The 17,132-nt window shown below is 35.9% G+C and overlaps 1 protein-coding gene across 8 annotated transcripts in view; it reads left to right on the top strand.

The window, feature by feature from the left end:
* The window catches only part of DACH1 (dachshund family transcription factor 1), a 369,496-nt gene that overhangs the window by 180,405 nt on the left and 171,959 nt on the right, over nt 1–17,132 (top strand). For all 8 annotated transcript variants that reach the window (XM_076362963.1, XM_076362970.1, XM_076363001.1 and 5 more), the window contains exon 3: nt 10,318–10,479. In XM_076362963.1, the coding sequence (XP_076219078.1) occupies nt 10,318–10,479 (162 nt within the window). The remainder of the gene's footprint in view (nt 1–10,317; nt 10,480–17,132) is intronic.

Here is a 17,132-nt window from a genome sequence, read left to right on the forward strand (position 1 = left end):
TCATATTTTGTCTATTGATTGACACCACCGACTTGAGAGGAGCATGGTAACATAAAATTTTGTCTTCTACAAAGTATTGTTAGCAATGTACATATAATGTCTCATTTACACATGATATTATGAGGATTTCTTGGGGTTCTGCCAAAGACAATCTTGGGACCCCCTTATGGTTGCGTATTTGTTGAGCTTTGAATATTTGTCCATAATGAGGTAGACAGTGACAGCAGTCAGCTCTCGGCTTCAAAGATTATGCCTTTTGGAAGCATGTATGTAAATCTGAATTTACAAATGGCTGCAGTTTTTCATAATACAGACTGCAATTACATTGATATGGGAGTGACTGTAGAAAAGTTACTGCATGTTTGGTTTGGTATTATAACCAAAACCAATAATTATGTATGCATTATAAATACCATGTTTTCCCCTTTAACTTTATTAAGTCTTCAGATGTTTACTTTTTGAGTACCAGGCAATTCTGAGGTACAAAACAAAAGTATTGTTCTCACTCTGTGAGAACACCGTGGGCTTCAGAGTACTCCCTTGATTTGGGGTGATATTTTGGCAATGGTTTGACTGAGTGCTGGGGCAAGACACAAGTGCACAACATCCCACTGTCGTGCCACGGTTTGTTTTGGAAGGAGATATGGGTGCCTTCAGATGTAAGAAGCCACCAGAGTGTGATTTGTCTAGTGCCTTGGTCAGCACTCAGGGTGCTGCCCATGGAATGTAGTGTCCTGTTACCCGGTGCAACAAGTAGAGGATGTAGGTGAGAGAGGGATGTCCGTAAGAATTGACTGCCTTTTTATCTGAAAGCAGGACTACACAGTGTTCCCCGTAAGTTGTTATCACAGCTACTTTGTACAGCATCACAGTCCTGCATTGCAGTACAATACTCTGCTATCCCTGCTGTAATAGTACATTTAGCCCCATGCCTTGCCTCTGGTGCAGCGTAGCGCATTATGGAGCTGATGAAACTTAAAAAAGAAAAAAAAAAACCCACCAAAAAAGAGCCCCAAAGCCACAGTGCAGCCCTTGAAGTTACAACACTTCAAGTGAATAGAGGGATGGAGGAGGAGGGAGGACTCTCCTGACCCTTACAGGTGAATTCTTTACATTTTGAAACGTGAAAATTCTCTTACCCAACTTTCTGTGTTAAAGCAATGGTATATATGCCTTGAAATAACCAGTGGATTTCTGGGATTTTTTCCAGTGTTATATTGACTTCTGTCATTATAATGCTTAGTGCAACCTGTTTTGCACACTGTAAATACAGAGAGGCAAACAGCAGAATATTGTAGAAAGTGTCAGTATATATTGTAATCTAAAGGTTTCTGTTTTCCGTTTTGGGGGGTGGGAAACTATCTACTTTAAAGCTAAATATGACAAAACAGAGTCAAAACTGTTCTTTAAAGGTATGTTAAATTTTATTTATACAGGTAGCTTATTCTTACGCTGTTAATGAATAATCCTATGAAAACTTTCTTTAAAATACCTTGAAATAGTAGTTTATATTTTAAAAGTCTACTGAAGATACACTAATGGGCAGCTATGATAATATTTCGTCTTCATTAGGGAAGGCAATTGTTTGCAGCCAACGCCCTGCATTCCTTTCCTTCTCTTTTCACGAATAGGAATAACGCGGTTTTCATTTCTTGGGGAAGGCAGGAGCCTGAAATAAGTCTGTAGCTGACTATTCTTGTCCACCGAAAGCAAGACTATAATCTTGCTTTCTTTGGGCAAAAATGTTGCTTTGGGACCAAAGCCACAAAGGCCGCAAATGCTTTGATCCCACATTCGGTAAATATCGGCGGGCTGTTTCTTCAGTGTGTGGACCCAGTGCAGAGAACAAGTCTCTCTGTGGGCACATCCATCCCACCAGGCTATCAAAGCTAAAACTGCACCGCTGTGGTCCACAGCTAAAAATCTCATTTTATTCTGAACCTACTTTGATGCCACAAATACTTATACACATGAGTAAGTTAAATTTCACACACATGATTAGGCATTTGGACTACAGTGGCTATATCAGAAAGAATTTGGCAATTCTGTTTGCAAGGCTGAGCTTGGAAGTTGTAGGGAGACGTACTTCCACAGGGCCATCAGGCTGCCTCGACAGTGTTTAGATATTAGTTTAATCAAAGAACTGTGTGCCATTACCCCAGAATCTGTGTCAAGCTGTGGATTAGGTTTATAAAAAAAACTACAAAAGCTCCTGCTGGTTGAAAGATTATGAGTATTTAGCTACATTACTGCTGTTACAGGCATGAACACGTCCTTTCGGTATTTTTGAATTGTAGCAGTGTTACAATTAATTAATTGTGTCCGTCTAGTTATAAATCAGACTAAAGTTAAAGGCTAAGGTTTTACTAAGTACTACTGATTTTCTTACTGTTTTTGACTGTATAAATTAAAGTGAATTACACTTCTCTAAACTGGACTCAAAGAATATGTCAATAAAAGACATTGTAGTTAGTCAAATCTACGAACGTTAAATCAACAAAATTTGCAGAACACCAATAACTACCAGTAACTGTCATTATGTTAAACCTTTTAATTTCTCGTAACAGCGAGAATAGTGTTGTGAGAACATGAGATACTACACACAAAAAGAAGAAAGGAACTTCTGTTTGCAAAAAGTGCAGGGAAGTTGTTCCCATAATAAGTCATTCTATTAAACAGGAGACGTTATTGCACTCTAGCAATGCAAATGTAAAACAGAAAGTCTGTTAGGAACCAAGCATCATTGTTAGCATAATATATTGATAGTATATATATTTTCCCTTCCCACATACTTTTTTTTTTTTTTTTTTTTTTTTGGAATTGCATGCTATTCGGTTAAAGAGACTGTGGATCAAGACTTGACACTTAAGGAAAAGTATTTTTTTATATTGTTCAAAGCTGACCTCTGCTTTTAAAAAGGCTTGATCTGCACTTTTTCATCTGTTTAGAAGCATACATTTTTGGTTAAGAAACTGAAGACAATCTCTTTGTCTTTTTCCTAAGCTGGGGAGGTTGAGATAAAAAAGAATGCCTGCTTTAAAAGTCACACATGGCTGTAATTTAAGATTTTTTTACCTCATTGTCCATAACAGTTGAAAGAAACCTTCAATGAAAGTTTATTAACTAGGCCAATGCCTGAGGCAATAAAGGTTCATTTATTACCAGTTTCTTGGCTGTTTTTCTTCTTCTATTTTTCCGTTAAACTCATAGCGTAAGATAATACTTCACAAAATTAAACCTTTGACCTTCTGTGGAGTTAAGTCGCCTTTGATTAGATAAAGTAACAATTTATGGTCCAGCGTGAGGTTGCACATGAAATGAATAATGCAACAGACTGAATGAGAACTGAGAATCTATTGCTTTTGGAAAGATGACTGTTGTTTAAGAAAGAATGTTCTCTCTTAATTGTATTGTAGTGATGCTGTATGCATTCCAGTAGGATTTTAAACTGTTGCTGAAAAGTACAATATAGCCAGGCAGTTATGCAGTATACATTGTTTAATTCTGTCACAATTGCACCAAGCCAATAATAAATTCATATTACAAAACCCTGTTTAGCTATAACAGTTAGTAATTTGTTGTGGTATTTGAAATGCATTTTATGATTTCACTTTTTACTCTTCAGTACAAAGGAATAAATCCGCAATAAAGAATAACTTCATGGGATGTAAGTCCATCAGTTCCATAAATGGCAAATAGTAGTGATAAAATAATTACATTTACATAGTTTTTGCAGCATCATTGAACTTGCCAGTATTCTCATTCAAAAAATACAGTCTTAAGTTTTATCTACTTTTAACAAAACAAATCAAGAGGACACTACTTCTTTCTAGGTCAATGTTTTATTTCTGCAAATGTGTTATTAATTGCGGAGACACATTGTAAGTAAAAAGATTTTTAGATTTGAAGATTGCTGTGGAAATTTAGCTCTTTTGCTTGTTTATTTTAAATGCAATACCCAGACCTCAAAATTCATATTGCAATTTAGGAGTAGTTACAGGAAAAAGGTCTGATTAGTCTGATGAACAACAGATGGTTTGAGCCTCACATACACTGGTTTTCTCCCAGTGCAAGACTGGCAATTTCATTTTAGTTGCATCAGTCTAACCCAGATCACATGGCTGAATTTTTCCAAGTATTCCTTCTTTAACATATTTAAAGTGCAATTAGTTATTTCACTTTTTTTTACATGACTCCTTTAATAATAGCCTTTTTAAAGATGTTAAAAAATTATCTGGATGAGGAGTTTATGGTGAACCACACAAGTTGATCAGGAAAATACAGCTAGAAGGGCCAGATAAGAATTTCTTCATTATCCCAAAATAACAGGTAATGACATTTTTAGGGTATACCAATATTGTTGTATTGGATCAATCCAGGCAGCTTAACAGAAATAAGGCTTCTGGATAACTGTGAGATTCCAGGCCTACATTATACATAAAGAATGCTACTAATGAAACTCAGTATATTTTAGCGGAACATTATGGTGTAGTCTGAAGTTCCCCTTTCTGCAATCCAGCCTGTGTAATCAGACCTCTGTCCTCCTGCAGATTGCTTTCCCCTTCTTGTTTTATGTATCACACTATATAAAACACCCATTAGATCAGAGACTAAGGTTAGGATCCTATTTCATTTGAAATAACTGGGCAGCAGCGTAATAAGCTACCAAAAACTTGTACCTGAACTGCTGAAACCCGTGACACCAGTGCAATAATCTACAGTGATCGGGGTCAAGTCCTAGGAGGTAACCCTGCCTTTCTTTCTCAAGCAGAGTTTTTCCACATTTTAGTAAGAATTTTGCCCAAGTAAGAACCTCAATATGAAGTCTGGAATTAAGTCAAGAAAAGACATGAATTATTTTCAAGTCAGTACCACTGAAATAAACTATAGGAAAAAGGACTAAGCATTAATTTGAAAAAAGGAAAGGAGTTCTTTCAGAATTTAGATGAGATTTGGACCTCCTCCCACGCAATGAATAAAGCGTTTCTGCAGAATGAGCTTTCCAGCAAATAAATGAAATTAAATGTAACACTCTGCTGACAGTCGTATTTTGGTTTTCTGCCTGTTCTGTGATGGCAAAGGTAAGGTATCTTGAAAACGTTCTCAAAGTCCTAAAGAAAGAGGTGGTGAAAATACGTATATATATTATTGGATTTTTTGTGTACCCATAAGTATGTTTATATATGGTATATATAAAGGAAGGTAGTAGTTATATTAAGGAAGTTATTAATTATTTATTGGAATGATTATTAGGAATTATAATTACTATTAGGCATAGTTATCTGAAGGAAGTTAAAAGTGAATTAAGATCAATTACTTAAATAATTTTGTAAGTTGTCCCAGGACCAAGTTTAGACATACAATTCAAAAGTGTGTATTTTGAGACATATTTGAGGCTGAAAAAGTTAAGCTCATAGGTCCTTTTCTTTTTTCCTTCACAAATAGGGTGTGTTGTAAGCTGCTTGTGCCATCAAAACTGAAAGTTTTAAGAGCTCTCTCTTAAGGCAGGGAATAGTATTTGTTGGAAGGCAGAAACCCTGGATGTGATTTAGTGCCCACCAGTAATTTGTACACATTTTGAAAATCTGTCATGATATATGACAGCTCGCTCGGGCGTTTTGCTTTTAAAACAGAATTGTTTTCTGAAGATGCTATGTTTTTTGTCATTGTTTTCTGTTTCATTCACTCATTTTTCAGCATCGGAGACCACACATACTGGGCATACTTCTGGTCTCATTCTCACCCACGGAATTCTGACTTCAGTGAGTTGCACGGGTGTAAATTAGACTAGAACTTGGCAGGAGAAAGCTTACGATTATATTTGGCAGAGGCAGCAGGCTGCAACTTTATTAACATAATTAACAGCTACAAACACACCCAACAGGCCAAAGTAATCTAGTGACAGAAGAGAGAAGGTCTTTTAGGAGAGGATCATTCACGCTTTCTTTTGGTGTTCTGCTTCTTGTTCCTGAGTTCCTACTAAGGCTTGGAGAGCTTTCAATTGAGCTGTAATTCAAATTCATATGGCTCCTACAAGACACCTTGAACAGACTTTTGCTGATGAGTCTATAGGAACTGTCAGCAATATAGAGATTACTTCAGAAGCATGATGGTTGAATTGAACTTTTCTTTCTGATGTTTTGCTTTTTGAATTAAATTGTTGGACAAGATTAATTGCACACAGTAAGAGATTTAAATGAATAGCTTTATAAAGCATTAAAGTTCTAAGTATGTCACAAGGGAAAAAAGCTGTAAGGTTTAAATGAATAAATGTATTTAATGCATAAAATGTCTAGGCTAATTTTTTAATTCCTTTACTAACATCTTTTATTGAAAAACCATACTTTATTCATCCATCTTAGTTATACTGCTGTGGTTGTGGTAATTTAATATTCCTGCTCTTCGCTAATCTTCTGGTTCAACAGAAGTAAACAATAGGTTTCATAAATTAAAAATACGCTCTTCAGAACATGCCTCTAAAGATAAAAAACAAGGCTGTAAACATTTATGACTGAAACAAACTAGATTGTTCAAATACTGCCATGATGTATCATGTATATCAATATGGCACTGATATCAGTTAGAATGCAAACAAGGTTTTAAATGATGTGCCCCTTCATTTCAGCTGGAGAATCCGCTTTACACCATCTGCCTATCAGATGGTTAGGAACCAGGACTGCGTATTAATGCCACATGTTCGATTTTCTTTCCTCTTGTAATGGTTAGATTCATATTGCTAATAGCTGTGCATGAGCACTGTCGATGAAATTTGTGTGACGATGGAGTGATGAGATATTTATAAAGCTGCCTGTCTCACTGCATAATCAGCAGGAAGAATGCCAGACATAAACAACTTATCAATTTCAGAATATTAATGACAACTACCATTGACTTTAATCCACTGAATATTTTGGCCTGGATACTTTTGAACTGTTGAAATCAATATTTGTAAAGAATAAAAAAAAATAAGTGGCTGTTCGGTGTGATCCTTATTTCTTTCATTTCAGTTGCCTTTATAGGTGACTTCTGGTTATCTCATATTTAAAGATAAAATTTCTGTAGTGTAGAAAAGTGTGCACCTCAGAAATTCCCTGGCTACTTGTTGTAAGAGTAAAGTGATATTAAATAATGTTTAGGTCAAAAGGCTTTCTCGATCAACCAATTTAAAAAAAATCCCAAGTATTTACCCACGTATATATCCACACCTGAACTTTAAAGTTTAGAATTTTTAAATATATTTATAGATACATAGCAGCTAATTAACCTCTTCTGTTTATGATATATTTGGCTGCCTTTGCTAGTGAGATAAGTGAGATGTCGGGCCCTGTGCTAGAGAGAAAGTTTTGTTGTGTGCCATACCACAGTATACCACAGCGCACCAGTGATTATAATGCAAGGGGCTCTAGTAAAGGGCTGGGGACTTTCCGTACCGCTTGCTTTGCTATTTCGTGACAGTCAAGGGATAGGAAAAAGTAACAGTAAAGCATAAACTGTGCTGTAGGCTGGAATTTCTGTGAGAAACGGCATTAAGCAATAATTCTGAGGATTATTCCTTACTCACATTTCCCCCCCACTTACACTGGTGCTTATACGAGACACGCTTTGCAGATTCGTACAGTTTAAATTAATTGCTGTATAGCAAAGTAATCATTTCAATCACTTATGCGGTTGCATGAGAGAAGGAATGAAATTAGAGGTTTATTTTCTGCTTTTTTAAAATTATCACTTATTATCACAAACATTGTCTTGCGAAAATTGTAGTACAGAACTAAGCAATCTGTATGTTAGTTTCCCAGTCCCTATCCAAAGGTTATGGCTTCCTCTAGGGAGAAGCATTACGGCCTACTTTGGAGAGAAGCACTGAAGTACACTTTTTTGCAAATTTTGTAGCAAAAGCGAGTTTGTATTTTAGCCGTTCTGCGACCGGGTCATTACCCCAGTGAGATATAATATTTACAGGTGGGCTCACAAGCCCAATGTCCAGTGTCTGTTTAATATGGTATTTTTGGAAGCACTTAAAAACTGCTGGTTTGGAAGTGCAGTCACAGCCAAAAGTTTGAGGCCTACTGTTGTATTCATTAGTTGTATCGTATTTGAATATCCCTCTGAAGGATTGTTCTTTAAAGATGCTAGTTTTAGCTTGTCAGTGATGTATATAAAAAAAGGAAGTATAGGTTATTGTATTGTTTAATGAGCACAGGATGCAAACCAAAGTTCAGAGGTGCACCATCCCTTTTTCTGTGGCCTAATTTAGGGACTGTAACCAAATTTGTATAACATATAACTTCATATCCTTCCTCTAAGGTAAAAATATCATTGGAAGCAATCCATGTTATTGTCAATACCTTCTTAAGATCAAAACATGCACAATTTGTAATAGTAGAAGAAGCTAAAATAAAATTAAACCCTTGTATTTATCCACCTTCTGATTTGATTTTTGGCTTTTGGTACATCTTCTTCTACCTGAAATAGCAGTTTTCTAAATAATATTGATCTGCCTATGCGGAACGTAATTATCACATACTTGGTAATTCTCATTGCACTTGGAGGTGTTAGAAGTTAGCCTGTGAGGAGGGTCGGAAGGCTGGAACTGTTTGCTGATCTTTATGTGATCGTGCAAAGAACTAAAGGAAAACAACCTTGAGTCAAGCCACAATATATTCAAAGGCACCTCATATGCCACCTCATTGTTTTCCCTGGGATGGCAGAGATTCCTGATCTCTGTTCACCTTCTGCCTTCTCCCCGATGGATTTTGCCTTCTGTCTCTCCCCATTGCTAGCCGAAAACATGGCAAGAGTGAACTCATTTTCCATTTTAAGGAGGCAAAGGAGACAACCAGAGGCTCTTGGAAGCAATGGTGGTAGCAATATTTATATCAGCAGCCTGGGATTCTTTGCTTATTTGGTCTTCCCTGCTAAATTGCACTCTTCCTATGCTGGGCAGCAACCTGGGCCCACTAGAATAGTAAGTTGTGCAGTTAATTCCTCTTGAGATCCATAAGACACTTCACACCTCTCAGCATAGCTGAAAATCAGACAAGCAGGCACCTTTAAACTAATTACACAGGTTTTTTTCAAGCCTTCTTCACAGTCAGGGCAAGAATCTTGATTCAAAATGACTTAGGGTCTGTTCTCCTCATGTGGCATTACAGGCTGAGGGCTGAGATTGCGTAATTGCATAAAACTTACCTGGTTTAATGCCTTCTCTTTATTTTCTTACATTTAATTCTCTTTTATTTCCATCTCTGCCCCCTGGATCAGTTGTGTGGGGTAGGCAGCTCTTGTGAAGTTTGACACTGACATCTCTCCGCTACCACCCAGGCTGGGGCAAAGGGGTCTGAGTGGGTAGCAGCATTGTTCGGGGACTGCAGAAAAATTATCCTGCCTCAGGGAAGAGGGCAAAAACTTATGACGTTGAGTAAAGACTGTATCTAATTTTGAGTTTTGAAGGCATTGCCGGACCATTTCTCTAATTGCTTTTGACGAAGAGAACTTTCTTGTTTTTGTAGAACATTCTTGTAAATGGCTGGATGGCAGAAATTTAGTTTGGTAGGAAGAGCACTTGGATTGCCTGAAGATGGCTTTGGGATTGGGATTAAATGGGTTTAATAATTCCTCTTCTCATTGATAAATGCCTTAATGCCTTGAAGTTTTGGGGAAAGTAAAATAAGTATTTTCATAGGATCGTTAAGGTTGGAAAAGACCTCTAAGATCGAGTCCAACCGTCAACCCAAAACATCATTTTACCAATGATGTTCAGCATCACTAACCTTTCTTCTAAAAAAGCTTCCTAGAATGCCCACATCTCCTTGCTGTTACGTGTGAAATGAGAAATAAATGTCTGAGTTCTTTCATCTGTTATTCTTAAATAGAAATTATAGACCTATTTTTTTTCTGTTTTCTTTAGCATGGCAAACATTTGAGATCTAAAGGTTTGGGTTTTTTTTCTAAGTACAGTTATATACGTGTTCACCTATTCATAGCCAGACACTTAAGACACTATTTTGAAGCTAGCTAAGTTAGATTTCTGAAAGCATGTATTTGTATCTCCAGTTAGTTGTGATTATGTAATGACTTCAGTTACTGGATACCAAGTTAAGATTTAGGTGGATGTATAGAAGTAACTGTCTAAATAGGATGAGAAACGTTTTACTTGAAAGAGTTGACAAACTTCAAATCAAACAAGAGGAATAATACTCTGCAATGTTCTCCATTCATTATGTAGCAAGCATAAAGGAAGAGTAACAGTCTTAGTCCCTACAATAATGAAGAATCATAGAATAATGTATATTAAATTTTATTCATACTTTTTTGCAGGCCTGACAGCAGCAGCTGCCGCGGCAGCAGCTGCCACCAACGCCGCCATAGCAGAAGCAATGAAAGTGAAAAAAATTAAATTGGAAGCTATGTCCAACTATCATGCAAATAATAACCAGCATGGAGCAGACTCTGAAAATGGAGATCTGAATTCAAGTGTTGGTAAGTCTCAGACACAGCATTATTATATGTCCTTAATGCTCTGATATTTTATCAAAATGGTGATCCTTCTGGAGTCCTTGATTTGGTGTAAAAAGTTGCATATTTGTTTTCCTTTTCTTACTGTTTTTAGTTTTATTTTGTATCGGATCTTTACAGCAGCGTTCAGCGTTGTTGTTACTATTACAAAAACATTCTTTCCTTTGCAGGTTACTTTTGCAGACTCCAGTTAATATTTTCCATGAAAGAAAGTGGTTTGATTGCTTAGAGTTCATTTTTCAAAGTACAGGTGGGGTGACAGATGATGGTGTCAAAGTGAAATTTAACAATGTCTCCTGCTCAGTGTGCTGGGTATCGACTTTAGGTAATTCAGAACACAAGCTTGAAAGCAAAATATTTCATACTTTCATGTGTCCTGTGACAAAAGGAAAACATACATACACAATAAATTATTGCCATGCTCTGCAGTTCCTATCATATTTTATTTTAATAAACACATTCTTAAAATGTAGTTAACAGTTTTTTCCATTTCTTAAGCAGCCATCAGCAACTCATGTTCTTTCTCAAAAAAGAATTGTTTCAGTATACTTTAGTTATTTGTTTGGACGATTTGTTTTGCTAAAGCATACTTCAAAGCTAGAGTAACTTTCTGTTGTTGTTGATTAAATCTTTAATCATCTGTGTGTGTCTGCTGTAAAATGTTTTGTTATGCCATTTCATTGTATTGGCTCCTTTTATCATGTTGAGACAGTATTAACTCAGCAACAGAAATCCAATGACAAAGAGGTACGTTCAGAAGACTGCAGGCAAAATTGGTGTGTATTGGAAAAAAATGGCTTAAGATAGGAATTTTTTGTTTGTTTTTATTTTGGCTCTTGTTTAGTTTTGTTTATTTTTTAGTTTTTCATCTCCGAAATACATTTGAAATGAGTCCTAGAGAGTTATGTACTAGCCTTAACATAAATAAATATGTTTGTGAACAGCATTTCTGTACAGTTTGGTAGGCATCAGTAGGCTATTATTTAGAAATAATGTGAATTGCAGTTCAAAGAACCAGTTCACCTAGGCACACGCTATTTTAAACAACAACAATATGTATGCATTACTGCATAAGGAGACAACCTTATGATTTTTGTTTTCGTTTTAAAGAAAGGCGTAAAAAAATGCCTCTGTGATGGCAAAGAAAATAGTCATAAATTAGTTGTGTTAGTACTCAGATACCAACACGTGCAGTCACTAGAATATTAGTGGAAAGATTGTCCTCTTGGAGAGGAGACAAGAGTGGGTAGAGAGCAGGTGTCTTTGAAATCTGGGAGGAGGAGATAGATACAAATGAAGTGGAAGGACCGGGTGGCCCCTAACATACTGGAAGAAAAGTGAAGTAATGAGAAAAAAATGTAAATACAAACTGGGAGGATAAAGAGTCTGTACTAGAACTAGAAGCTAGTTTAGATTTGAATTTCAGACTTAGTTGAATGCATTACGTGAAATAAAATGTTCAAATATTGGATTATGGAACTGTTATTCTGCTTGGCAGTTCTAGTGACAAACCACTTGTACATCCATGGAAATGGAAAAGTTAACAGGTAATCAACACCTAAACCATGTGAAGTATTTGTAGGAGAGTGGACGGAGGGAATATCTGAATTTCCTCTGAATAAAAAAGAAAAAAAACCTATTTTGAAATAATTGTTTGAGGCATAAGTTGGATAACTAATCTCCTCTTACACAGCTTAATAATTTTCCCTGTTTAAGAAAATACATTCTAACTGTTTTAGTAGGGCAAAGTTAGCAAAGCAAGATTATTTATTGTCATTGTCAAAATTTCCTCACAGCCCCTTAACTTACCTGTTAACTTCAGTTAATTTCCCGATTTAACTGAATGAAGAATTGAGTTCATTTTGTTCAGAAAAAAATGGCTCTTCTGAGTAGAGTGAATAGCATTCCAGTTGTCTCCATTCCATGAGGAATGGTTCTGGAAATACAGTGTGCTTGTCTGTGCATCCAGTTTGAGCTACACTCTTCCTATGGAGGTTTACTCAAAAATAGTTTGCATTTATTTGTTTCTTTTATAGTGAGCCCTATCTAGTGTCCAGTATCCGTTATGCCTATGGAAACAGAGAAGTGATTCCTCCTACTACTAATGCCAGGGTATTATTAGGTTCATTAAGAGTTAAGTCTCTATTTATTAGTTGCATTTTTGAAAATTAGCATATTGTATTACCTTGACAAGAACTCATATTTCAAAGGTGTTGCTTTGTAGTAGGTGTGTGCTTTTTTCCCCCTGCATTTTTTTCAGATGTTTATTTATGTCTTTTCAAATAAATATTATCAAGTCCATATATCATTAATGTTTTAAATTATGGCTTGTTAGGCATGAATTTGAAATATTACGTTACTGAATGTTGACAGGAAGAAGGAATAAAACAAAAGAAAATAACCTGATTTTGGTTTATGTTTAAATTACGGTATGTGCCTGACCAAACTGAAAAGAAACAAACCAACTAACCAACCAGGCTAAAAGCTTAACTGATACATCTTAGCCCATATGTAACAGGCATTATGGTACATTAGTGTACATGGATTGATCATACCGTGTTCTTAGGCTGTTCCAATGCCTATGTAAAAGAAGATAACAAAATATGGGCTCTTGTGTTGAATTGTCAGGTTTACTTCTGAATTGTCTTGCTTTTTGGTTTTAATCAGGTGCTTAAGGTGAATTATAGAAGTCATTTTTGTAGATGAACGTTGTATAATTATACAGAGCACTACACAAATTTATTAACTTGGTCCTTTGAAGCAGTGGCCAAAAGGTTAGTGAGTGAAGGGAGTTAAAAGAAGCCAATGATACTAATAAGTAATTATTTTATATCCCTCAGTTTTGTATGGTAACCTTGAGCTTGCATCCTCCCACCGGAATTATCATTTTAGAAGGGGGAAAAAAAGGGGAAAAAAAAAGAAATTATAGAGGAATCAGAGTGAGGTATTAGCACACTGAGTGAAATATATGGCTGCAACGCCTTTCTCCCCCATCCACAATCAATTGGATTCTTTTAGTTTAATATTTACTTGCTAAGATGAGATGCTAGTCTGCATGGTGATAAACAGTCTGCTACTGGCATCTGAAGGTGACCTGTCAGTTCATATGGACAAATCTTCTGCTTACTGAAATGTACAAAATAAATCATTAAAGCAGGCAGGTGCTCATTCCCAGATTTAAATCACCATAGATTTATGATTTGAATTAATGCTTCATTTGGTCATAGAAATAGATGCTGAGACAAATGATATGCAGTGGTTGGGGCTTCCATACTGTAGCCATCCTAATATTGATTACTGAGATGTCTTTGCAATCTCTTGTTTATATCAAGTACTGTCTTGTGACAGCTTGGCTGATATGAGCTACATTGCAGATAAGAAGGAAAAATGTCCCGGGTTCTTTTTAGTGGCAATTCTACATACAACATGCAGGATAGATAAATTATTGGGTTTTTGTTTAAAAAATGAATTCCATATGGCAGCAAACAAGAAAAGATTATGCTGCCTGTTGTTTTTTTTTTTTTTATTTAATTGTAGAATTAAAAGAAAGAGAGTGACAAGGTCAAACTAAATTTCATTGAAGAGGTTCTGCTCTTTGTCATATTAACATCTTAGGATGATATTAGGATCAGTTGTATATTTACCATTTAATACTCCAAAGTTATAAATAGGTAGAGCAGCTCAATTATTTCCTTGCTGCTTAAGTACTTGCTGCCCTGCTATCATACTTCATTAACCTGCAGCAGCAAAAGATAGAAGCCTTTGAAAATAAATATGTTTAAAGCTATTGCTGTGAGCTAGGCTTTGCTATCTATAACTTGGTAGGAAGTGAAGAACAGTCTCTATACTTTTGCTTCCCGAACATTTTATATAATGAAAACACTATGCATACACTTTAGGGAATACTCAAAGGATTTGTAAAGACCTTTGCCACTTGCTAAAATCTGACTCATAAAACTTGTAAACAACTATCAACAATAGTAAATTACTTGCTTAGTAGGAAATGAGTTCATATCTATTCAAAATGTGATCTCAAAACAGATGTCCCAAGAAAATGTCATTGTTTAAACTACATTCATACAAAAAAAAAAAAAAAAAAGCCATTATTTCTTTAAGGAAGTGAAGCAATCATGAAGACTTTGGTGTTCTCAGTTTCTAAACACAGTTAGGAAATACAAGGCAACATTTTACACTTGGCTAGCACGTTAATCCATAAACAACCACAAAATGTGTTGAAAATTAAGAGGTTTTCTTGGCATGTTAGGTTTCCTATTCATCCGCATTACCTTACAATATTTAAAATTATGAGACAAACACAAGGTTTCCTGTGATCTGTTGTTCAAAAGTGACGGTTGTTTGCATACTATTATTCTTTTTTATTCATCCAGAATCAGAGATAAAATGATTTAGGTGAAATTATTTTTCTCCAGTGACCTTGCCCAATAATAGAACAGTACAAAATGCAGTCATTTCCTTTTTCTAAACACACGTGTCTATTTTGAAGGAAAGAATTACTTTTATGGTTTCAGGAAAAAGTCTTGGAGACCTTGAAAAAGCAAATAAAAGGAAACAGAGAATGCAGGCCACTGAGCACAGCTCTGCAGTTGCACATCTGATTCTCTGCCTTGGCAATGTTAATGAACCTCAAATCCTCCCTATAATTAGATGAGGGAATTGCTTATATTTTCAAACAGATGATGCTGCTATAATGAAACGATTGACAGGGAACTTAAGAGTGTCTACAGTAGTCATTTGGTTTCCGGGTTTTGGGTTTTTTTTTCCTTTTTTTTTTTTTAAAGTGTAAAAAGAAGATTGGCTGTAGATACAGGTCCTGGGAGAGGTAGTAATTTACACAGAATGCTATGACAGGTGTCTTTGTATAGCACGGAAATAAAATGGAAGAGAGAGGAATGATGGGCAGGTACGGCAATTTTTTGGGAGGGGGTGTCCTGTGCTTATTCTGCTTGGGTTCTTTAAAAGGGGCCGAGACTCAAGAGATGGATCCGGATTGAGTGCACAGCTGTAACTGCTGATGAGCTAATTGCTCCTTATCTCTCAGCCCCATTCATCTTCATTTTTTACCAATTACTGAGAATTATCTGTGTTCTCAGTTGGATATGAGAGTTAATCCTTTTTGGTTAAGCTGGCAGTACTGTGAGCAGATTCCAAATCATAGGGTGAAAAAGCCAGAGCAAGCTTGTTCTCAAACTCTCTCCAGTTCAATGACAGTATCACTAGTTCATAAGAATTTTTCTATTGTTTAACAGATTAAACACTGATTTTTTTTTTACTTTAGTGCTTTTATTAATATGTATTTTTCTCTTAGCATAAACTGAATGTGTATGTTCCTAGGTGGATGGATGTGCTCCCTTTCTAAAAATATTCACTTGCAAAAATGAAAATAAGATAAACAATAAGTTCAGACCAGAAGGATTATTTGCAGTATTTCAGTATTGTATGATACATAACACTTCTTTTAACGACAAGACTGTGCATATAACTTTGACATCATGGGACATAAGATAAATGCTTGCCAGTGACATGTATCTACTTTTGTAAACTTCTTTGAGATCTGTGGATGAAAAGTGTTGTCTAGGTGCTAGCAAAGGCGTAATCATACAGCCTTAAGGACAAATGTGCGATGTTGAGCACATCATATTTCAAGCTAAAGGAATGCTTTCATAAAACTGTGATTGGGAATGCACAGAATACCAGAAACAGATCATTTGGTTATAGTCAGGTCACTAAACTTTGTTTTGGAATTTTACTTGTCTTCATAATGGCATGGGAAAAAAAAAAACCCTTGAATTTCATAGCTAAAATATGTTAGTCTATTAAACGAGAATATAATTTCTCTGGATCTGCTTCCCTAGCCTTTAATTGTGATTGTTAAATTTGCTAAACAAGGCAACGAATTGGATGTTATGATCTGAACACCAGTTAGTAAATTAAAGCAATTATTAGCAAAGATTCAGCATTTCATGTTGGACAGTCAGTTGTGTTCTGATGATGAGTCCCTCATCTAGATTAAATCCTCACTGTGGGATTCATTGGAACAAATGTAGGCATTTGCATCCAAGTTAGTCACCTTAGACTCAACAGACGGAAATAGGCAATTGTAGGGGTGATCCATCTCATCCTAAAGTAAATGGCAAAAGTAGGTCAGATAAATTGCACCTTAAAAGTGCTTAGTCATGCGACTACTGAGTTGTAGTTACGTAAAGAAAGTTAAATGGCTGAATCTCACTCTCAGTGCATGCAACTAATATTTTCTGAAATAAGATTTGAATGCGTTAACAGGTCTTTTCCAAGACAGTGATACAGTAATGGCAAAATAGTGCCAGAGACACAGTGAAATAGAAAAGAAAAAAAATAAATCTACTCTTTAGAAACAGCAGGTGAGAAGTTTAGGTACTTGCTCAGAAAACTATTTAGATATAAATATACTCTCAAGTTTGTTCTGACTGTATAGGTATATCGCTTCTGGAAAGAGTGATTTTACCTATGTGAGACATACTGAGAGAACAGGCTTCTAAAACTGCAGAAGCAAAAGCTTCCTGTGTGACATTTGTGCTCCAGGTCTGACATGAAGCTGTATCAAGTTCATGGAAACATCT

The sequence above is a fragment of the Aptenodytes patagonicus genome, chromosome 1, assembly GCF_965638725.1.
Source record: "Aptenodytes patagonicus chromosome 1, bAptPat1.pri.cur, whole genome shotgun sequence".
Classification (NCBI taxonomy): domain Eukaryota; kingdom Metazoa; phylum Chordata; class Aves; order Sphenisciformes; family Spheniscidae; genus Aptenodytes; species Aptenodytes patagonicus.